This window comes from Capra hircus, chromosome 5 (assembly GCF_001704415.2).
Source record: "Capra hircus breed San Clemente chromosome 5, ASM170441v1, whole genome shotgun sequence".
NCBI lineage: Eukaryota > Metazoa > Chordata > Mammalia > Artiodactyla > Bovidae > Capra > Capra hircus.
Window position 1 is genome coordinate 87268304 of NC_030812.1, and position 23379 is coordinate 87291682.

Genomic DNA, 23379 nt, shown 5'->3' on the forward strand with positions numbered 1-23379 from the left:
TGTGTGTGTGTGTGTGTGTGTGTGTGATTTAGCCTCTGGTACTTGGTGTCAAGTCCCAGGGTGTGTGTGTGTGTGTGTGTGTGTGTGTGTGTGTGTGTGTGATTTAGCCTCTGGTACTTGGTGTCAAGTCCCAGGGGGTGTGTGTGTGTGTGTGTGTGTGTGTGTGTGTGATTTAGCCTCTGGTACTTGGTGTCAAGTCCCTGATGCCGGGAAAGATTGAGGGCAGTAGAAAAGGGCTTCAGAGGATGAGATGACTGGACGGCATCACCAGTGAACTTGGGCAAACTCTGGGAGATGGTGAGGGACAAGGAGGCCTGGCGTGCTGCAGTCCATAGGATTGCAAAGAGTCAGATATGACTGGGTGACTGAACAACAGCAACACTTGATGTCAGGCATGCATGACTGACATGAGACCTTGTAAAGTATTTCCTGATGATGCTCCCAAAAGTTCAGATAGAGCAGAAGTAAAAACAATGAATCAGGGAAGTGGTAATTAGTAAAAGTTCATTGTGTATCCACCAAAAAGACAGTTTGCCGACCAAGAGATCTCAAATTGAAACATGGAATTAGGCTCAGGGCTATATAAAGCAGGTTGTTTAGTAAGAGGGCATTGACTGTTTATTCTTCACACTGATTGGTTGTATTAACATTTTCTTAAAAGATACGGAATTGGATAGTGGTTACCTCATAGCAAACTTGGGAAACAGTGGGAGTTTTGCTTCTGATTTCCAGAGGCAGAAAGGCGAAGTGCCCCAGGTCAAGTTAGTCTTTCAAAATAAGCTAAATTAAGCTTTGGTTGTATGGCTATGTTGGTTTTGTCTGCCCAGGGAATTTTCAAGGCTGATCTCCCTTTGTTTTGGATTTTAAACAGTGTTTAGGTATACTTCTGACAGACCTGCTATACATAGCTCATTAATTTTTGAACATTTTTTACATTCAGCTAGCTTTTGCTATTAAATCACATCATCTGGGGAAGTAGTTTATAAGCAGTTTTTTAAAAATGGTACAATCAAAGGAGTTGTTTAAAATAGTGGGGGGAAATGGTTGTAGAGTTGTAGATTACATTCTTTCATAAGAGTAGAGAAAGCTTCTGCTTTCAATCTCAGCAAACCTGTGTGCCTGGATGCTAAGTCCCTTCAGTCGTGTCCAACTCTTTGTGACCTATGGACCATAGCCCATCAGGCTCCTCTGTGCATGGGGATTCTGCAGGCAAGAGTACTGGAGTGGGTTGCCATGCCCTCCTCCTGGGGATCTTCCCGACCCAGGGATTAAATCTGTGTCTCTTACATCTCTTGTACTGGCAGTAGTACCACCCTGAGCCTTCACTATATGCAAGGAATTTTACTAGGTTATGTGGATACAGAGGTGAAGAGACTCAATCTCTACCCTGCTGGAGAATCTTACAATCCAGGTGAAGGAAGGAGAAGGTGAAGTCGCTCAGTCGTGTCTGACTCTTTGGGACCCTGTGGACTGTAGCCTACCAGGCTTCTCCATCCATGGGATTTTCCAGGCAAGAATACTGGAGTGGGTTACCATTTCCTTCTCCAGGGGATCTTCCTGACCCAGGGATCAAACCCGGGTCTCCCGCATTGGAGGCAGACGCTTTAACCTCTGAGCCACCAGGGAAGCCCTACAGTCCAGAGAAGGAGAATTATATTTCCATGAAATGATGAAGGCATGTTCATATAGATAAAGAATTAGAAGTCCTTGGTTTACTCTTCTACTTAAATATCTTTTAGGGTTGTGACTCTTTCAAGCTTCTTAGCAAGTCACAGAAGACCCTACCTATTTTTCCAGCCTAGTGGTGGCTTCAGAATTCTACATGAGGCAGGGCATAGGGTGAGCAATTTGAGTAAGGGCAGGGTGATGCTGAAGCTACCTTCAGAGAACATTGACTTAGTTTCAGAAAATGCTGGTTGTCCATTTCAGAGTTGGAAAAGGTGTTCTTGGAGATTATGGATAAGCTAAATAAAGTTCCTACCCTCCAGACTCACCTCCTTTCACTTGCTTGTGTGTACTCTGAAGTTTGAACCGTTCAGAAATATTTCTTAATACAAACCAGGTTTTTCCCCATTTCTGAACTCTTTGTGTTCTCTCCATCTGAAATCTCATCCTTCCATGGAATACCAATTCCTCTGAAAATTGAGCCTCAATTGTAACCCTGTAGAGCAAATATTCAGTAAAATGTTAAATGAATAATTCGAGTAGTTTGTTAATGGGTTTTGCTTCATCTGGGATATTTGAATCTATCCAACTTGCTATTTGTAAAACAGTTTCCACCATCCCAATTGTACAGATAGGGAAAGTGGCTGACAGGAACAGATTGTTTTAAGTTTGCTAAACTCACACAGTAATGTAATGGTAAAGCTGTTTAACCTCTACACTTTGCTCTTTTTTTGCAACTTCATTAAGTATTTGCTGGGTGTTTGTTAAATGTTTTTGGTGTCATGCTTGTTGTTATATTTGTGTGACTTTGGTTACTTCTCTGGAATCTAGAGAATTCTCCATAAAAAGTAGAGTGGGAAGAACCATGTAGTATTGTTGAAAGGTTACTGCAGTATGTAATTTACTTTCTAACATTTTTTGTGCTCAGTAATGACAGATTATCATTGAGCATTATCAACAGTACTCTTTTAAAAAAAAATGTTGCTCTGATTTTTCTTTCACTTTTAGGGAGAAATTTGGCTTTCCAGTTCGACTTTAGAATGGCATCCATTTCAGGTTAGTGGAGATTATTCCATTTTGTGGTTCATTCCGTTCTGTTTCTAACTGCGTGTTTTCTCTGTCCCTTCCCTTCAGTTTTACTGTGAGTCTTAAACTACTTTAAAAAAAAGTTTTAGTAGGAATAAATAAAAATAAATTTAGAAAATATTTGTCTTAATAATTCTGATTATAGATTTTTTTCTAGGTTTCTTTTTATTGTTGTAAAATATGTTTAGATTTACCATTTTAGCTCCTTTAAGCAGACGATCAAGAGCAGTGCACGCACTGCATCACGTGCGTTGTCCATCTCCGGAACTTTTCATCACTCCCCACTGATGCCGAGAGCACCAAGTAGATGTATTGTTTTCAACAAATTTTTTTCACATTTTTTACATAATATTTGGTAATGTGATTCTTAAAAACACAAGGTAGATAAAGAATATAGACATACTGTAATATAAATTTTATGTTCTCAATATTCTGTTTTTAATACTGCTCTGTATTTTGTTGTTTTATAGTGGGATTAAAGAATTAACACTTTGAGTGTTGGTTTTGAACTTTTAGGCTGTCTTTATTTTTCAAAAGTAAAAAAAGTTGCATTGAACATCTTTGAATCAAAAGGTTTGTGTGCTTCTTTGATTATTTCCTTAAGATAAGTTCCTCAGTGGTATCATTTAAAATATTTTTATTTTATTATTTTTTTTTAATGTTTTCTTTCAACTATATTATATCACTTTTTTAAATTAAATTTTATTTTTACTTTATTTTACTTAACAATACTGTATTGGTTTTGCCATACACTGACACGAATCCACCACGGGTGTACATGAGTTCCCAAATATGAACCCCCCCTCCCACCTCCCTCCCCATAACATCTCTCTGGGTCATCCCCGTGCACCAGCCCCAAGCATCCTGTATCCTGCATCGAACATAGACTGGCAATTCGTTTCTTACATGATAGTATACATGTTTCAATGCCATTCTCCCAAGTCATCCCACCCTCTCCCTCTCTCTCAGAGTCCAAAAGAAAAACAGTGGTTAGATGCCATGAAGTAGCTGGCAATGCCTTAATCGTATGCGTGTTGTCAGGCCCGAGAGCCTCTTCCATCCTTGTCAAGGGGAGTGCTAACCTTCTCTCCTTTCATACAACACTAAAATATTTTTAAAATATAAAAGAAAGACATCTGTTTTACCTTTTCCAGGCAGCTTCTCTTGGTATTTTGATGTATTTCCTCGCATTGTTTGTTTTTATAAACTTGACCAGATTCTTTTGTGCTTATTAGTGAAGTTTTGCTGTTTATTCAGTTAAGAGGTGGATGGTAGGAGGGAGGAACTTATTCATTCTATGGTTATTTTCCTGTTCTTTGTAGGATATAGTGAATATGACCTTAGCACTGATACTGGAGTAACAAGTCTAGGTTCTTAACAAACTTTCTAGGAATGGTTTTCTTAAGTATGGAATCCTCCTCTCCACACCCCAAAACTTTACAATTTATTTAAATATAAATGTGAAAAAAATAGTGACATAGATTTTGTCTTCATCTCTCACAGCTTAATGATTCATACCAATAGCCTAAGGCTTAATAATAAATGGTAACAATTTAAGTTATATTAAATGCTAACCCAGGTATTAATCACTAAGAGACAAAAGTGTGGGTTTCATAGATTTTACTAAACCTTACTGTAGATGGTGACTTCGGCCATGAAATTAAAAGACACTTACTCCTTGTGAAGGAAAGTTATGACCAACCTAGATAGCATATTAAAAAGCAGTGACATTACTTTGCCAACAAAGGTGCATCTAGTCAAGGCTATGGTTTTTCCAGTAGTCATGTATGGATGTAAGAGTTGGACTATAAGGAAAGCTGAGTGCCAAGGAATTGATGCTTTTGAACTGTGGTGTTGGAGAAGACTCTTGAGAGTCCCTTGGACTGCAGGGAGATCCAACCAGTCCTTCCTAAAGGAGATCAGTTCATTGGAAGGATTGATGTTGAAGCTGAAACTCCAATACTTTGGCCACTTGATGCAAAGAACTGACTCATTTGAAAAGACCGTGATTCTTGGAAAGATTGAGGGCAGGAGGAGAAGGGGATGACAGGGTATGAGATGGTTGGATGGCATCACCGACTCAATGGACATGAGTTTGGGTAAACTCTGGGAGTTGGTAATGGACAGGGAGGCCTGATGTGCTGCAGTCCATGGGGTCGCAAAAAGTCGGACACGACTGAGTGACTGAACTGAACTGAACCGAACCAAGCCTTACCTCAGTTGAAACAGTTATTTTTGGATCACATCAGTGAGTTATTCTATTTAGTAAGACTTTACTCTTTCTCAGTAGGAAATGATATTTTAAAAGTTGTTTACTTATTTATTTATGGCTGCACTGGGTCTTCGTTGCTGCACAAGGGCTTTCTCCAGTTGTGGCCAGCAGGGGCTGCTCTTCATTGTGGTATGCGGTCTTCTCATTGTGGTGGCTTCTCATCGTGGTGGCTTCTCATCGTGGTGGCTTCTCTTGTTGCGGCTCCCAGGCCCTGGAGCGCGGGCTCAGTAGTTGTGGCACATGAGCTTAGTTACCCCGAGGCGTGTGGGGTTTTCCCAGACCAGGGATCAAACCTGTGTGCCCTGCATTGGCAGACAGACTCTCAACTTGTTGTGGATGACCAGGGAAGTCCCTGGGATATGATTTTAAAATAACTGAATAATGCCATAGATCAATTTTATTTAAGAAGAGATGATTACTTTAAATCATTGCTTTTACAATATTTCACCCCTTTCAAATAACTCACCTCTTCTATTGTTCTACCCGCTTGTTGACCTGTATTTGAAATGCCTCTGGAATTGCCTTCAGATAGTTTGTTGAGTTGGATTTGGTGGTTCCCTGGTGGTAAATCACTTCCCTTTCACTGTGGCCTTCAGTATGGGAGATCGTGAGAAACTGTCCTGCTTCTGAAGAATGATACCTCCCTTGTCTCAGCTGTAAGCTTAGGAGCAGGATCCCTGCTCAGTACCATGTGAGATATAGTAATAAGCCCTCTTCATGATGAATGATTGAAATCCTTCCCTTTTCAATCTCATCTCTCATCATACAGGTCACGTGTTGTCCAAGCTGGCATTAGAGATGGTTATAGTTTTGAACAAAAATATTAAAAGACCCTGATTTGTTACAACTAGCTTGACTGTCTTATATTCTGAGTCAATCAGGACTTTGTCCAGGGTACAGTGATATTGACTTTGTAGCACAGGTTGACATTATCTCTGTTAGGTGGGATTCAGTGAAAGAAGCAGAAGCACTGTGAGTGATAAGAGGGATTGACTGTAGGAATTCTTGGTGGGAATTTGGGAAGTGTTTAGGCTCTTTCTTTGTGTCTGTTGATGGGCCTGGCATCAGTGGTGCCAGTAGATAGGAAGAGAAGATGCTTCTGCTATGGGGATTGCCCAAACAGAATGCTCCCTGTGAAGATGAATCTCACCAGAACCTGGACCAGTCTCTGGTTGTCTCAAAGCCTCCAGTTTAGGTGAGGCAGCACCTGTCAAATTGCTAGCGTCCTTCCCTGTTGAGTCGCACATGATCTGGCTAAGTGTTCAGAGAAGCCCAAGGAGGAGAACCAGCAGGATCCAGAGGAACTGCAGGCACCTCTGTTTCCCCAAGGGTATGTAGCAGCAGCTAGAGTCATGGGCCCAGCTGCTGTCCCATGCTGGAGAGGTCACCAGACCTGACCTTGCACTGCCCTTCTTAAATATGGAAAATATAGCTACTGCTTCACTTCACCTTCTAAAGCTCTGGCTTCCCAAGTTGACATAGCTCTGTCTTGTCCAAGCAAATGTATACAGATCCTCTCCCCGGAAGAGGACAGGGATTCTCTTTATTCATCTTTGGATGATGCTCATTCCTTTTCTTGCTCCATCACATCCTCCATGATAATCTTCTAACTTAAATCCTGAGATACAAAGTTAGTAACTATTAACACCTTTTATTTTAGGATTTAGGGGAATGGGAGCCAGAAGGTCAGTCTATCCATCCATTCATCAACTAACTAACCACCAACAAGAGAAATCCAAACTTGTCTTCTACAGGAATGTCAGAATAGAGGAGAAATGCTTAATAGCTATTCCAGTTCTTGGGTCTCACCTGATCATGTGCTTATAGCTGTTATTTTATAACTGCCTTTTCAACTTTCTGTATCCCTTTGTTCTCAGCAAACAGCTCACTTGGTCATGGGACCTTGCCTGGTGGGATTTGCCTTAGCAGTTTGCTTGTAGTGGGTTTTTGTGGTTTTCCATAAATTCTAAGCAGGGGATGTGGGAATACCAAAAGATAACCCTAGAGCAGGGGTCCCCGACCTCTGGGATCTAATACCTGATGATCTGAGGTGGAGCTGATGTAATAATAACAGAAATAATGTGCACAATAAATGTAATACACTTGAATCATCCTGAAACCATACCCTCCTCCACCCCACCCTGGTTATTGGAAAAACTGTCTTCCATGAAACCGGTCGCTGGTACCAAAAAGGTTGGGGACCACTGCCCTGGAGGATCCCCCACATTCCAGACACATTGCTCCTCACCTCTGCAGTGTCATAGCAGTCCAGTTTCCTTTAATAGTCAGGATCATTTTCCCCAGCCAGTCCAGTAACCCCTTTCTTTGCCTTTTGGTTTCCTGGCCATGAGGAACCCAAACTGGCCAAGTGGTAATCAACTTCCAATTAAATGGAACCATTGCTTTTCCCCCTGGTAGAAGCAGTTCTAACTGGCCAACCTCTAGACTAGCAGAATCCAAAGTTTCAGGGATGGGAAGCAAACATTTCACTAGTGGATCACTAGGGGATAATAGGAGCCATGTTTCCAGCCCTGTTTCCCAGGCCCATGAGTCCTGGCTGTGTGAGGAACAGCACTATTCACTGTTTTGGTAGTAAGCACTCTTTATACTGCCTTCCCGGAGAAGGCAATGGTACCCCACTCCAGTACTCTTGCCTGGAAAACCCCATGGACAGAGGAGCCTGGTGGACTGCAGTCCATGGGGTCGCTAAGAGTCGGACACGACTGAGAGACTTCACTTTCACTTTTCACTTTCCTGCATTGGAGAAGGAAATGGTAACCCACTCCAGTGTTCTTGCCTGGAGAATCCCAGGGACTGGGGAGCCTGGTGGGCTGCCGTCTATGGGGTCGCACAGAGTCGGACATGACTGAAGCGACAAGAAGAAGATACTGCCTTCCACTTGGTCCTTCCTACCATAATAGTCCTTACTCTTAGGTCAGGAAACCAGCCAGTTGCTGAATGCATGCATGCTAAGTTGCCTCAGTCATCTCTGACTCTTTGCGACCCTATGGACTGTAGCCTGCCAGGCTCATCAGTCCTTGGGATTCTCCAGGCAGGAGTACTGAATTGTGTTTCCATGCCCTCCCAAGGCATCTTCACCACCCAGGGATGCCAGGTTCCACAAGTCTTTTGTGTCTCCTGCACTGGCACCACGTTCTTTACCACTAGCGCCACCTGGGGGTGTATGTTCTAATTACACCTGCTGGAGTTGGGGCGGTAACCACAGAATAGACCTCTTAGCCCTTTGTGTGATGCACCTGAGCAGAACGGCATTGATCATGTGTTTTGCTCAAGTTCAGTCCATACTCTAACTGGTGGGTCACCATGGCATTATAGTTCTCCAGGAATTGTCAGATTACAGTTGCTGTCGAGGAACTCCTGAGAAGTTATTTTCCCTTTTCCGGTACACAATTACCTTGATTAAGTTTCTCTGGAGAAGGATAGTGGAAAGATTTACTGCATGAAGTTTTAGCTGTGTATGAGGGTCCTTTTTCAAAGGGCCCCAACCTCTACTTTACATAAGGAGCTTTGGATCTATAAATTGGCTCATTTCTGGGAACTGGTTGAAGGACTATGATTCTTTTGTGGTAATTCAAATCAGACATGTGTTCACCAGAATCGGGCCTTTGTACTCTGCCTGTACAGATCACATAATCTATTTCTGTTTCAGACTTCATGATCACCTAGCCAGTGCCAAAGACTTTTCTAAGTGTTACTTCTGCTTATTGCCCTTTGGGTTTCTCTGGTGGTTCAGATGGTAAAGAATCTGCCTGCAGTACAGGAGACCTGGATTCCCTCTCTGAATTGGGAGGATTCTTTGGAGAAGTGAATGGCAACCCACTCCAATATTCTTGCCTGGGAAATCCCATGGACAGAGGAGCCTGGCAGGCTCCATGGGGTCACAAAGAATTGGAAACGACTGAGCGACTAACACTTTCACTTTCTGTTGTCCATTTTGACAACCACATCTGCCTTTCCTTTGGTCATGAATTGAATTGCTGACAATTAGCCCCTGTGTCTTAGAAATCATCATTCTCATTAATTCAGGTAGTCTAGTTGAAAGGCAGTACTTCCCATGGTCATTCCTGGCTTACAGAGAACAGCCAACCCAGTCCTCTTCAGGGGTTCATTCCCCTCATGAAGGCATTTCTTACAGGCTTGGAAAAAGGAGGGTCTCCTGGATCCTCCTGGGGGATCGCAGGAGAGTGGATGATCAACCACTCTAGCATTCCCATCTCCCTAAGCCTCGAGTTCCTCTCCTTTAGTGTATACCCAGAAAGTTCTAGCCTTTCCATTTCATTGGCACCTACCCCTGTGTCATTCCATCCTGACCTTTCTGATATTCATCTTTGGGGTTGGCTAAGTAAAGAATTAGAGCCACTCCTGGCCACTATATTTAGTGTACTAAGTCCAGAACTTCTTATTGAATCCACACCGATAAATTTGGCTTCATTCACTACTGTGTATTGTTGGGCTTCCCTGGTGGCTCAGACTGTGAAGAGTCTGCCTGCAGTGCAGGTGACCCAGCTTCAATTCCTGGGTTGGGGGAGATCCCCTGGAGAAGGGAATGACAACCTACTCCAGTATTCTTGCCTGGAGAATGGAGAGGAGCCTGGCAGGCTGCATGCAGTCCATGGGGTGACAGTCAGTCAGTCATGACCGAGCACAGCAAGAGGAACTGACTTTTGCCCCCTGTCGGCCAAGGTGAGCAGCACATCAGCCACAGGTGAGCTGCAGCAGCGCCTGACCTTATGTCGACTGTAAACCTGGCTGCCCTTTCATTTCCACCTTCCAAATCTCAGACAGACGTCACTGGTGGCCAGCCCTAAACCTGGATCACACAAACAGTTGATACAATACAAAAACAGTAGAGCATCCTATTTTAAATCATAACCATACAATTTTATCTCATGGGAAGACATTAAAACTGGACACTTGATTAAAGCAGGCAGATGTTTTAGAAAGCAGCAAGGATGTCTGTAAAATTTTCTAGCTTCCACTGATGTAAAAGGAAACCTCATTTTGACTTTAATACTTGGATTGTTTAGTATCATATGTTAAGACTTCTTCATAAATTGTTATGCTGCCCTTGTAATGCCAATTTTAGTAGCACACTTGATTTCTCTTCTTACTGCTACGTCATCTTGTTTATAATCACCAGCTCCTTACCATGTCACAGTATGAACCCAAATACAAATGCTTTTGTAAAATGATAGCTAAGTAGTTAGGGGATTACTTTTAGATAACTTCCTCTTGCATTAAAGTCTAGTCATTTTACTGAAGTGATTTAGAAGATTGTTAGACCACTGGCCTCCAACATGATTTTTGTTATTGTTTAGTCGCTCAGTTATGTCTGACCCTTTTGTGACTGCATGGACTGTAGCCCACCGGGCTCCTCTATCCAGGCAAGAATACTAGAGTGGTTTGCTGTTTCTTTTTCCAGGGGATCTGCCCAACCCAGGGATTGAACCCACATCTCTTGCATTGGCAGGTGGATTCTTTACTGCTGAGCCACCAGGGAAGCACACTGTGGTAAAATTAATAATTGTTATTTATTAAATGTTTAACTGTGTACCAGGTACTGTGTTAAGAACTTTCAAAATTCTGTCTCATTTAATTTTTTATAGCAATATGTGAAAGCTAGGTATTACCCCACTTTACAGATAGGGATTTTGAGGCTCAGTTAAGTATAAGGTACTTAGCCTGAGATCGCTTAGCCAGTGAGAGGAAGACCTAAGATATACCTCCTGTCTGGGTGGCTCCAAAACATGCACTTAACCACTCTTCTAGACTACTAAGTTTATACAGTTGATAGTGAGGAATACCAAGAAAATCAATCATAAGGAAACCTAAAATTGTGATTAATTCTGGTCATTGTATCTTTTTTCTTCCCTTGTAGCTCTGAGTGAGGAACTGGATTCTATAACGAGTGAGCTACATGCAGTAGACATTCAAATCCAGGAACTTCTGGAAAGGCAGCAGGAGCTCATTCAGAAAAAAAATGTGCTAACGAAGAGAATAAAACTGTGTTTAGAGGATTCCGAAGCTGGGGAGAGCAGTGAATGTGATTCTTCACCTGCCTCTTGGAATAAAGAAGGTTGGCTCTCTTTTTTTTTTCTTTGCTAGTTTTGTGTCCTCTCGTTTCTTTGAACTGGAGTTGAATCATTGTGTCTGGGTCAGTGCTTTTCAATAGTTTAGAAGTGAAACTGACCACTCCTTAAGTGGCAAGGGAACTAGTAGGCAGACCATCCTCTACCCACGTCCTTTTAAAATGAAAGCCTTTATTATTCAGACCAAATATGTTTCTGACATATTGCAAACATATTTGCTTGGAGAAAGATATTTATTTAACTCAATTTTCTCAGTTGTAATGAGAAGAAATTAAACAAGAAAAAATTCAAACTCCTCATCAAAGTCTAGTTCATTCTCCTGCCCTAGTGAACAAATCTTCCTTGACTGAGGATCTTGCCAAACATCTTGTTTATCATTAATTTAGAGTACTGTAACTCTTGACAGAATTGCAATGCTTTCTGGGCTTTGTTGTCCGGTGTTGTCCACTTTTTAAACATGATGTTGACACCAAAAAGTAATAAAATTGTTAGCTTTGGTTCATGGTATTTGCGGTTTCTGATACTGTGAATTCCTTGACCGACATTCAGACTATTTATCAAATATCTGACCAAGCACCTTTCTCCTCTGTAGTTTATTTCTCACTGGCAAATGTTGTCGTTTTATTCTGATGTACTTTTTCTGATGATATATCATTAAATTTGCTTTTGCCTAGCTTCGTGAGTTAAACTGATCTGGAAATTATGATAAAAATTAAATTATCCACAGTATTGAAAGTCTTATATATATTGATCTGATTCTTCTCTATTATAGAAGAAGCCATTCACATTTGTGTCTCATTTATATTCCTACATAGTTCTACTTAACTTGTTTTTCTCTTTCTAGATTTTCCATGGTCTGGTAAAGTTAAAGATGTTCTACAAAATGTCTTTAAACTGCAGAAGTTCAGGCCACTTCAGCTCGAAACTATTAACGTCACAATGTCTGGAAAGGAGGTATTTCTCGTTATGCCTACAGGAGGGGGAAAGAGTTTATGCTACCAGTTACCAGCATTGTGTTCAGATGGTGGGTATTAATAAACATTAATTCTAAGGTGAAGAAACATCATTTCTATGAATATATTTTTAAGTCTTAAAAAAATATTTCTAACCGTGTATTTGCCAAAATCAAGTGCATTTTATGTTTGTCTCTCCACTAATAGACATTTAATGGAGAAGGAACTGGCAACCCACTCCAGATTCTTGCCTGGAAAATTCCATAGACAGAGGAGCCTGGAGGGCTACAATCCATGGGGTTGTACACAGTTGTAGACAACTGAGCGCATGTATGAATAGATATTTAAGTCACTTAGAGAGGCTGTGTTAAAGGCTGAGAGTAGTTCATTCTTTTATCTGATTCCTGAAACATCCTTGAAAGCATGTTGTAGGAGAAAAAGCCCTAGGAAAGGAATCATTAGGCTTGGAGTCGAGCCCCAGGTCTTTGTGGAGTGTCAGCTGTGGTCTTAGACCCTGAAGATACTGGAGTCAGCAAATGTATGTGGTCCTTGCTTTTTAGAGGACTCACAGTGTCTGGCGGTGCTTTCTCGCACTTTAATGTGCATAACAACCAGCTGGTGATCTGATCAACAGGCAGGTTCTGATTTACTATGAGACCCAGATCTTGCATTTCTAATAGGCTCTCAGGTGACACTAATGCTGCTGTTTGAGGACCACTAAGGGTACAGAGGAACTAAAGAGCTTCTTAATGAAAGTGAAAGAGGAGAGTAAAAAAGTTGCCTTAAAGCCCAACATTCAGAAAAGTAAGATCATGGCATCTGGTCCCATCACTTCATGGCAAATAGATGGGGAAACAGTGGAAACAGTGTCAGACTTTATATTTTTGGGCTCCAAAATCACTGCAGATGGTGACTGCAGCCATGAAATTAAAAGACGCTTACTCCTTGGAAGGAAAGTTATGACCAACCTAGATAGCATATTAAAAAGCAAAGACATTACTTTGCCAACAAAGGTCCATCTAGTCAAGGCTGTGGCTTTTCCAGTGGTCATGTATGGATGTGAGAGTTGGACTGTGGAGAAATCTGAGCGCTGAAGAATTTGATGCTTTTGAACTGTGGTGTTGGAGAAGACTCTTGAGAGTCCCTTGGACTGCAAGGAGATCCAACCAGTACATCCTAAAGGAGATCTGTCCTGGGTGTTCATTGGAAGGACTGATGCTAAAGCTGAAACTCCAGTACTTTGGCCACCTCATGGGAAGAGTTGACTCATGGGAAAAGACCCCGATGCTGGGAGGGATTTGGGGGCAGGAGGAGAAAGGGACGACAGAGGATGAGATGGCTGGATGACATCACCGACTCGATGAACATGAGTTTAAGTGAACTCCGGGAGTTGGTGATGGACAGGGAGGCCTGGCATGCTGCGATTCTTGGGGTTGCAAAGAGTCAGACACGATTGAGCGACTGAACTGAACTGAACTGAACTGAAGTCAGTGCAAAGATCTGGTCTAGGGGTCTTAGGGAAGGCTGTCCTGAGGAAGTGCTATTTTTTATTTTATCTTATTTTTTTCATTGAAATATAGTTGATTTACAATGTGTTAATTTCAGGTGTACAGCAAAGTGATTGAGTAATACATATATATGTATGTATATTCTTTTTCAGATTATTTTCCCTTAAGGTTATTTTAAAATATTGAGTATAGTTTCCCGTGCTATATAGTAGGTCCTTGTTGGTTATCTGTTTTATAGATAGTACTGTGTATCTTTTAATCCTAAACTCCTAATTTATCTCTCCCCTACCCTTTCTCCTTTGGTAACCTTAAGCTTGTTTTCTATGTCTGTGAGTCTATTTCCGTTTTGTAAATAAGTTCATTTGTATCATTTTTTTTTAAAGTCTCCATATAACTGACATTTGTCTTTGGCTTAGCTTATTTCACTTAGTCTGATGTTGCTGCCAATGGCATTATTTTATTCCTTTTTTTATGGCTGAGTAATATTCTACTGTGTATATATGTGTGTGTGTGTGTGTGTGTGTGTGTGTGTGTGTATGGAAGTAGTATTTGAGCTGAAAGCTAAAGGATAAGTAGGCACAGAAAGGACAGAGGAGGAAGGGAGAATGTTCATGCAGGGGAGCAGGATTTGTGAGAGGACAGTGATAAAGCTGGCTTACAACTCAGCATTCAAAAAACTAAGATCATGGCATCTGGTCCCATCACTTCATGGCAAATAGAAGGGGAAAAAGGAAGCAGTGACAGATTTTCTCTTCTTGGGCTCCAAAATCACTGCAGATGGTGATTGCAGCCATGAAGTTAGAAGACACTTGCTTCTTGGAAGGAAAGCTATGAAAAACCTAGGCAGTGTATTAAAAAGCAAAGACATTCCTATGCTGACCAATATCTGTATATTCAAAGCTATGGTCTTTCATCTGACAGTAGTCGTGTGCAGATGTGATAGTTGGACCATAAAGAAGGCTGAGTGCTAAAGAATTGATGCTTTCGAATTGTGGTACTGGAGAAGACTTTTGAGAGTCCCTTGGACTGCAGGGAGATCAAATCCTAAAGGAAATCAACCCCAGATATTCATTGGAAGGACTGATGCTGGAGCTGAAACTCTAGTTTCAGCTGATGTGAACAGCTAATATGATCTGGCCACCTGATGTGAACAGCCGACTCATTGGAAACGACCCTGATGCTGGGAAAGATTGAAGGCAAAAGGTAAAGAGAGTGGCAGAGGATGAGATAGTTGGATAGTATCATTGACTCAATGGACAGGAACTTGGCCAAACTTTGGGAGATAGTGAGGGACAGGGAAGCCTGGTGTGTTGCAGTCCATGAACAGCACTCCTGGTATGTCTTCAAAGAGTCAGACACGACGTAATGACTGAACAGCAACAACGTAAAGTGAGAAACTGGTATATTCAGTAACCTGGCAGGGAGAGAGTGGCAAGACCTGCTGAAAGAGTCTTTAAAGATATTTTAAAAACTGTTCCTTCTATGAATGGAAAGCTATGAAGGGTCTTAAACAGGTGAGAAACTTGTTGGAAGGATACTTCCAGCAGATGGAGGAATTCCAGAAATATTTAGAAGATAAGTTGGGTAGGATTTAGTGCTCATTGGATACAGGGCTAGGAGAAGAGATAGTCCAGTTGTCCAGATTTCAGGCCCAGACAGATGGGGTAAAGTTATTTGCTGAAATAGGGTACATTGGAGAAAGAACTTATTTGGAAATAGAGAGAGGGAAGGTGATGAATTTAATTTGGGGTCTGTTGAATTAATGATGCCTGCAAGACATGCAGGTAGAATTGTCCTCCGAGTTTGAGTGGAAAGGTTGGGTCTGAGAGATCTGAGGTTGCTGAGTCTGAGGCTCTTAGTGTGGAGATGGCTATTGTAGTGAATTGTATCATCCAGAGCAGTGTGAGAGAAGAGGGCCCAGAACAGACACCAGAACACCAAGAGTTTAGGGGTAAACAGAGAATGCGGGCCTGCAGAGAAGGCTGAGATAGAGTAGCAGAGTGGAGGAGGACAGTCTGGAGACTGGTGTTATTAGAAGCCCAGAGAAGGGAGAACTTCAAGTAGGGAGTGGTTAATAGTGATAACTGTTGGCACAAGGTCAAATAAAATAAAGACATGGAAGTTCCAGTGGATTTAGTAACACGGGACTCATCTATAACCTTGGCTAGAGCAGCTTCAGCAAAATGGATGGGTGGAAACCAAATAGCAATTGTTTGGGAGTGAGTAGGAGTGAGGAAGAGGAGCCAGTGAAAGAGACACTCTAGGGAGAGAATTGCTATGAAGGGAAAAAGCCAAGGGGCCCTGAATCAGGTGTCCATTACTTCTTTAAGTTTCAGAGAGACTTGACTGTATTTGATCAAGTCTCTATATTTGAAGAGCTGATGCTTTTGAACTGTGATGTTGGAGAAGACTCTTGAGAGTCCCACAGACTGCAAGGAGTTCAAACCAATCAATCCTGAAGGAAATCAGTCCTGAATATTCATTAGAAGGACTGATGCTGAAGCTCACCTGATGGGAAGAGCTGACTCATTTGAAAAGACCCCGATGCTGGGAAATATTGAAGGTGGGAGGAGAAGGGGATGACAGAAGATGAGATGGTGGGATGGCATCACCGACTCAATAGACATGAATTTGAGCAAGCTCTGGAAGTTGGTAATGGGCAAGGAAGCCTGGCGTGCTGCAGTCCATGGGGTCGCAAAGAGTCTGACATATCTGAACTGACTATATTTAAATACAATGAGAAGGTACCAGTAAAGAGGGAGAAAGTGAGAATACAGCAGAGAGGACTAGTTGAGAGGGTGAGATCCATGATAATGTCTTAATCTGAATATATTTTTGAAACTGGTCTGCTCTCTGTCCCAGGTTGTTTTAAGGAACAAACTATGGAAATCTAAGACCACAAGATTTTAGCAATCTAAATAGCTCTCTTAGCTGTGAACAATTTCAGTTCTCACAGAAAGGGGATTTATTACCAGAACTTGAGTCAGTCAATAAACGCTTAACTGATTTCTGCTCAGACTGAATTAATCTTGTGCAGTAAGTGGACGGATACTCATGTAACTGTCATTCTGGATGATACAAGGTGCTGTGTTTGCTTTGGAAAGCCTTTTTTTTTTTTAAGAAAATTATTTATTTATTTGGCTGTGCTGGTCTTAGCTGTAGTATGTGGGATTTTTATTTTTATTTTTTTAGTTGCAGCATGCAGGATCATTAGTTGTGGCATATGGGTTCTATTGCCCTGACCAGGGCTCGAACCTGGGGCCCCTGCATTGGGAGCACAGCCTTAACCACTGGACTACGAGGAGAGTCCCTGGAAAGCTTTTTTTTAGTGAAGTATAGTTGATTTACAGTGTTGTTATTTTCCACTGTACAGCAAAGTGATTCACTTTTATATGTATACACACACACATACACACACCCTTTTTTAATATTCTGTTGTAGCTTATCATAGAACTTTTTTCATTGTTTCTTTTTATTGGAGTATAATTGCTGTACTTTGTTGTGTTAGTTTCTTCTGTACAACAAAATTTTGGAAAGCTTTGGAATAACTTTTTTCTGATGTAACTGGATATGGCTTGATTTACGTAATTTTACTGAGGTTACCAATACTGATTGTCAAGAATGATAGTAAGTTCTAAATGATAATATCTCTCCACGTTTTTATAGGACTGGATAAAGTGAGAGTTTTTTCTGTATAATCTTACGTCTGTTTGGCTTATCATTTATTCATATTTACTTCCTGTAATAATGAAGGTAAGAAATAGGTAGTATGTTGCTAAAGCTGCTTTGAAAATCAGTCTGAATTGGTGAGCAGGGCCACAAGTTAGTCAGTTCAGTTCAGTCTCTCAGTTGTGTCCGATTCTTTGCGACCCCATGGACTGCAGCACGCCAGGCCTCCCTATCCATCACCAACTCGCGGAGTTTACCCAAACTCATGTCCATTGAGTCAGTGATGCCCTCCAACCATCTCACCCTCTGTCGTCACCCTTTCCTCTTGCCTTCAGTCTTTCCCAGCATCAGGGTTTTTTCCAATGAGTCAGTTCATCACATCAGGTGGCCAAAGTATTGGAGTTTCAGCTTCAGCATTAGTCCTTCCAGTGAATATTCAGGACTGATTTCCTTCCGGATGGACTAGTTGGATCTCCTTGCTGTCCAAGAGACTCTCAAGAGTCTTCTCCAACATCACAGTTCAAAAGCATCAATTCTTCGGCGCTCAGCTTTCTTTATAGTCCAGCTCTCACATCCATACATGACTACTGAAAAAACCATAGCTTTGATTAGATGGACCTTTGTTAACAAAGTAATGTCTCCACTTTTTAATATGCTGTCTAGATTGGTCATAGCTTTTCTTCCAAGGTGCAAGTGTCTTTTAATTTCATGGCTGCAGTCACCATCTGCAGTGATTTTGGAGCCCAGAAAAATAAAGTCTGACACTGTTTCCGCCGTTTCCCCATCTATTTGCCATGAAGTGATGGGACCAGATGCCATGATCTTCGTTTTCTGAATGTTGAGTTTTAAGCCAACTTTTTCACTCTCCTCTTTCACTTTCATCAAGAGGCTCTTTAGTTCTTCACTTTCTGCCGTATGGATGGTGTCATCCGCATATCTGAGGTTACTGATATTTTCCCCTGTAATCTTGATTCCAGCTTGTGCTTTATCCAGCCCAGCGTTTCTCATGATGTACTCTGCATATAAGTTAAATAAGCAGGGTGACAATAAACAGCCTTGATATACTCCTCTCCCTATTTGGAACAACTCCTGTTGTTCCGTGTCCACTTCTAACTGTTGCTTCCTGACCTACATACAGATTTCTCAAGTTACAGTAAAGAAGGTAAATGGTTGAAACTGACTCTCGTGGTGGTATGAGATGTAAGGTGGATTTCTTTCTTTTTTAGGTTTTACCCTTGTGATTTGCCCTCTGATCTCCCTTATGGAAGACCAGTTAATGGTTTTGAAACAATTAGGAATTTCAGCTACCATGTTAAATGCTTCTAGTGCTAAGGTATGCTCCTGTGGCTTTTGTTGTATTTTATTTTTAATTTATACTCTTCAGTGAAGTAGGAACTTTAGCTACAATTGAGTTGCTTATAAAAGAGAAAACTGGTAACTTTATGTTGAAATCAAAAATCACCACTCATAGATCAGGCTAGCCCACTGCTTATTTTGTATGGTGTGTGAGCTCAGATTAGTTTCTATAGTTTTAAATGGTTAAAAAAAGAATCAGTGGAATTTTCCTGGCAGTCCCAGTGGTTAAGACGCTATACTTCCACTGCAGAAGGCACAGTTTTGATCCCTGATTTGGGAACCAAGACCTTGCATGCTGTATGGCATGGCAAAAAAATAAAATCAAAAGAAGAATAGTAAAGTGTGAAAATTAAAAGTGTGAAATTTTATGAAGTGTGAAAATTATGATTTCAGTGACCATAAATAAAGTTTTATTGCAACAGAACCATGCTGGTTCTTTTATGTGTAGCCTCTGATTGTTTTCACACATGACAGAGTTGAGTAGTTGTGATATGGATCACAACACCTAATGTTTACTATGTAGCACTTTACTGGAAGTTTGCTGACTGGTTTCATAGTATCCATTCTAAAACAGTGAGGAAGAATTTCTGATTATGGGATATAATTAAATACAAAAAATGAATTAGAAACAAGATACCCAACTTTGTAGAATTTCTTGTTTGGAAATGGACTCTCTTACCTTTATCTGTACAATAAAGCATTTCCCAGGTGTTCTTTTTTAAAAAACATATTATTAAAAAATTTCAAAATATACAGAAATAAAATAGTATAAAAACTATTAAGTAGCTTTAACAGTGATCAACATATGGCCAGTTTTTTTTTTCATCTGTATACCCCCAATTTCCCTCCCTGCCCACCCTTGGTTTATTTATTTGAGACAAGTCCCAGACATCATACCATTTCAGTTGTAACTTCTTCAGTATGTATCTCTAACATAAAAAAAACAAAAACAAAAACTAAAAAATATAACTAAATGCCATTATCACATCTAACAATTTAGTATTAGTTCTTTAAAACCATTAAATAAAAATACTCAGATTTCTGTCTCATCAAATGTTATTATCTGTTTAAAATCATGGTCCAGATTCATGCATTATGCTGTATTGGTTGATCTTTCCATAGGTTCCTTTTATTTCTTGTGCAATTATTGTTTAGGTTTCTTGTGTGTGGGGTTTTTTTTTTGTGGTCCTTAAGTTTCCTATATTCTGTCTCTTCCTGATTGTATCCTTGTGATGTTATTCCACTTGTTACTTTTAGTTAGTCTAAAAGTTGACTGAATTTGGGCTTTTTTTCTTTTTTTTTGCTGTAAGAGTATACTTACTCCTGGTATCACTCAGGAGGTATTTAACACCTGGTTATTATTTTTTTGTGTGATGTTAGTTTGATCAGTGGGGTCACCTTATGTCTGCCTGCTCTATAATTATCAAGTTCTCGATCAACTTTTCATTTAATGGCTTTTAGTAGCCACTGGTAATAATTGCCCACCTTAGAACGTTACTGAATTACGGGGTTATAAGATGGTGATTTCTAATTCTCACTTCTTAAATTAGCTAGATTTTTCCTGTAAAAAAGAACTTTTTCCTTATTAACTCTTTGCAGATTGAAAGTTCTTTCTGTTTTGGGGGGGCTTCCCTGATGGCTCAGATGGTAAAGAATCTGCCTGCAGTTCAGGAGACCCCAGTTCAATCCCTGGCTTGGGAAGATCCCCTGGAGAAGGGAATGGCAACCCACGCCAGTATTCTTGTCTGGAGAATTCCATGGACAGAGGAGCCTGGCAGGCTATAGCTGCTGATAATAATTGCCTACCTTAGAGCATTATTTAATTAGGGGGTTATAAGATGGTGATTTCTAATTCTCACTTCTTAAATTAGCTAGACTTTTTCTGTAAAAAAGGACCTTTTCCTTATTTATTCTTTGAAGATTGAAAGTTCTTTCCCTTTTTTTTTTTTTTTACCAGTTTTCATTATGGAAATGAAATTTCAAGTATTATGGAAAGACTTGGTTTTTCAGCATTTTGCAAAGGTGGACAATAAATTCTTTTTTTTTTTTTCCAAGTATCATTTTAAGCCTATGGATTTTTAACATGTTTGATATCTTTCCAGCCATGGTTCTTCTTCTTTTTTTAATGTTGAAGTAGTCCCGTGTTTGGGTAGGGAGAGTCTATTGAACTTGGCCCCTATGTCTAACTCCTGGGTTTTGAGTCTTTGGTTTCTTTTCTAAGATACGTCATGCTCATTTTGTGTGTTTCTTCCGAGACCTGAAATCAGCCACATCTTCAAGAAGTTCTGGTTCTTCTAGTCTTTCCCAAATAGTTTTAATTTATTTAAACTCTTGTGTCATTTTAAGTGCTTTCTAGTTCAACAAAATGAATCTATGGAGAACATTGCCTTCTCATACTGCACTTTTTTAAAATTGAAAAAGAGAGTAATAATAATGGAAAGTACAGTTGACCCTTGAACAGTGTGAGGGTTAGGGGCCTTAACTGTCCACACAGTCAAAAGTCTGTGCTTAACTTATAGTCAGCCTTCCGCATTCAGGGATTCAGCTAGTTGTGGATCATGTGGTACTGTAGTCTTTACTACCGAAAGAAATCTGCATGTAACCCATGCAGTTCAAATTGTAGGTGGCTCAGTGGTAAAGAATCTGTCTGCCAGTGTAGGAGACATGGGGTTTGATTGCTGGGTTTGGGAACATCCCCTGGAGGAGGGAATGGCAACCTGCTCTAGCATTCTTGCCTGGGAAATCCCATGGACAGAGGATCCTGGCGGGCTAGAGTCCACAGGGATCGAAAAGAGTCGGACACGACTGAGTGACTAAGCATCCTTTTCTCAGGCAATACCTCAGATGTTTGCTCCTCTAAAATTTCTGGGACATATAGACCAATTGAAGTATTTAGTACACTTTGCCATTTCTTAACAAAACTAGGAATATCTCGAGGAGTTAACAAACTGCTTTCCTGGGATGATGAAGGCATTTTGAGTTTCTGTTTCTCTCACATTCACCACTTCTTTTGATCCTTAATTAGATTAGAAGGAAAAATACAACATCCAGTGTACTAAATATTATGGAAAACAACAGCACTAAGAACCAAATAGCTGTTACCTCTTAAGATGTATTCTAATTATATATAATACATGATATATAGAATCTCATTTTAATTATTCATAATTATAAAATCTTGATATAATGAATCAGATACTTTGTAAAACCTAAATAGATTATGAATAGATTTGATAACATCATTAAAGTATCTAATCAAGAATAAATTTTGTTCTATGAAATCAGATCTATGAGATGATTTCAAATATAACATTAAAATTAATAAAACCTGTCTTTATCACCATACTTACTGCATTTAGCTTACATTTTGGCATTTATTGTGAAAAATTTAGAATTATGCCTTCATGGAGTAAATGCTTTTGGGAGTGTCTTCATATTCGTTGTTGTGTTCTCTTTTTTGTCAAATGAGATTGATTATTCTTTTATCAATTGTCTGAATGTAAATAAATATCTAAAATGCTATTTGCACAGCTACCATGAAGCTCAGTACTGGGACATCATTTTAATTTTAATGAAGTAAGCATCTGCTGCTACAGTAGCCCAAGGCTGTTGCTTCTGAGTAATGAGCATCTTCATTTACCACTGAGTATTGCATTCTGCTGGCTTAGTTCTCCTATCATTGTGTCTATATTTCCTTTCAATAGGAGCACGTGAAATGGGTTCATGCTGAAATGGTAAATAAAAACTCCAAGCTAAAGCTAATTTATGTGACTCCAGAGAAAATTGCAAAAAGCAAAATGTTTATGTCAAGACTAGAAAAAGCCTATGAAGCAAGGAGATTTACCCGAATTGCTGTAGACGAAGTTCATTGCTGTAGTCAGTGGGGACACGATTTCAGACCTGGTATGTATGTTCTGGGCTTCTCAGGTGGCGCAGTGGTAAAGAATCCACCTGCCAATGCAGGAGACACGGGTTCGATCCCTGGGTTGGGTGGATCCCTGGAGAAGGGCATGGCAACCCACTTTAGTATTCTTGCCTGGAGAATGCCGTGGACAGAGGAGCCTGGTGAGCTACAGTTTATGGAGTCACAAAGAGTCAGACATGACAGAGTGCACACACACATGTATATTCTACCTAGAAAACTTCGTGATGCTAGGGACTCTTTTCTTACTCAGCTTTACATGATGCAAATCCTTGCTTCCATTAAAATTATCTTTTTAGGTAATCATTACTTATTTTTTTCTTGCCTTCATACAAGAGGAGCCAAGAGGCAGAATCTTCAATCTCTAATCCCCACCCACCATGGTAGTGCTTATTAGTCCAGTTACCTTTATCTTTTGAAATGTGTATATACTGTACTTTGTCATCTTTAGCTGTAAAGATTTACTGATTTCTGGATTCTCCTTCATATCTGTTGAGGAATTTGCTTCTGCTTCACAGTTGTCTCTTTTAGTCGTCGTTTTAGGTATCTTCAGCACTCACTTTAGGATCTACACCCAGTGAACTCCTCAGTGTTATAGTTCTGTGGTATACTTTAGTAACCTTGTTCTTTGCTCCACCAGCATAATCTTACAGTCTTAGCCTAAAACAGATTGCTCAAATTTGTTCTATGCAGAGAAATCTGAAAATCCATATTTTTTTTTTTGCTGTTGAGCTGTATGAGTTCTTTATCAATTTTGTGTCTTAGGTAGCCTCTTATCAGATACGTGATTTGCAGATGTTTTTTCCCGTTCCCTGTGCTGCCTTTCGTTGTGTTAATG

The 23379-nt window shown here is 40.4% G+C and overlaps 1 protein-coding gene across 1 annotated transcript in view; it reads left to right on the forward strand.

Moving 5' to 3' along the window:
- Positions 1–23379, forward strand: part of RECQL (RecQ like helicase) — a 35752-nt gene that overhangs the window by 1227 nt on the left and 11146 nt on the right. Inside the window, exons 2-6 of the mRNA XM_005680793.3 lie at positions 2674–2721; positions 10923–11120; positions 11978–12157; positions 18490–18596; positions 22324–22522. Coding sequence (XP_005680850.2) covers positions 2706–2721; positions 10923–11120; positions 11978–12157; positions 18490–18596; positions 22324–22522 — 700 coding nt within the window. The 5' untranslated portion in view covers positions 2674–2705. The remainder of the gene's footprint in view (positions 1–2673; positions 2722–10922; positions 11121–11977; positions 12158–18489; positions 18597–22323; positions 22523–23379) is intronic.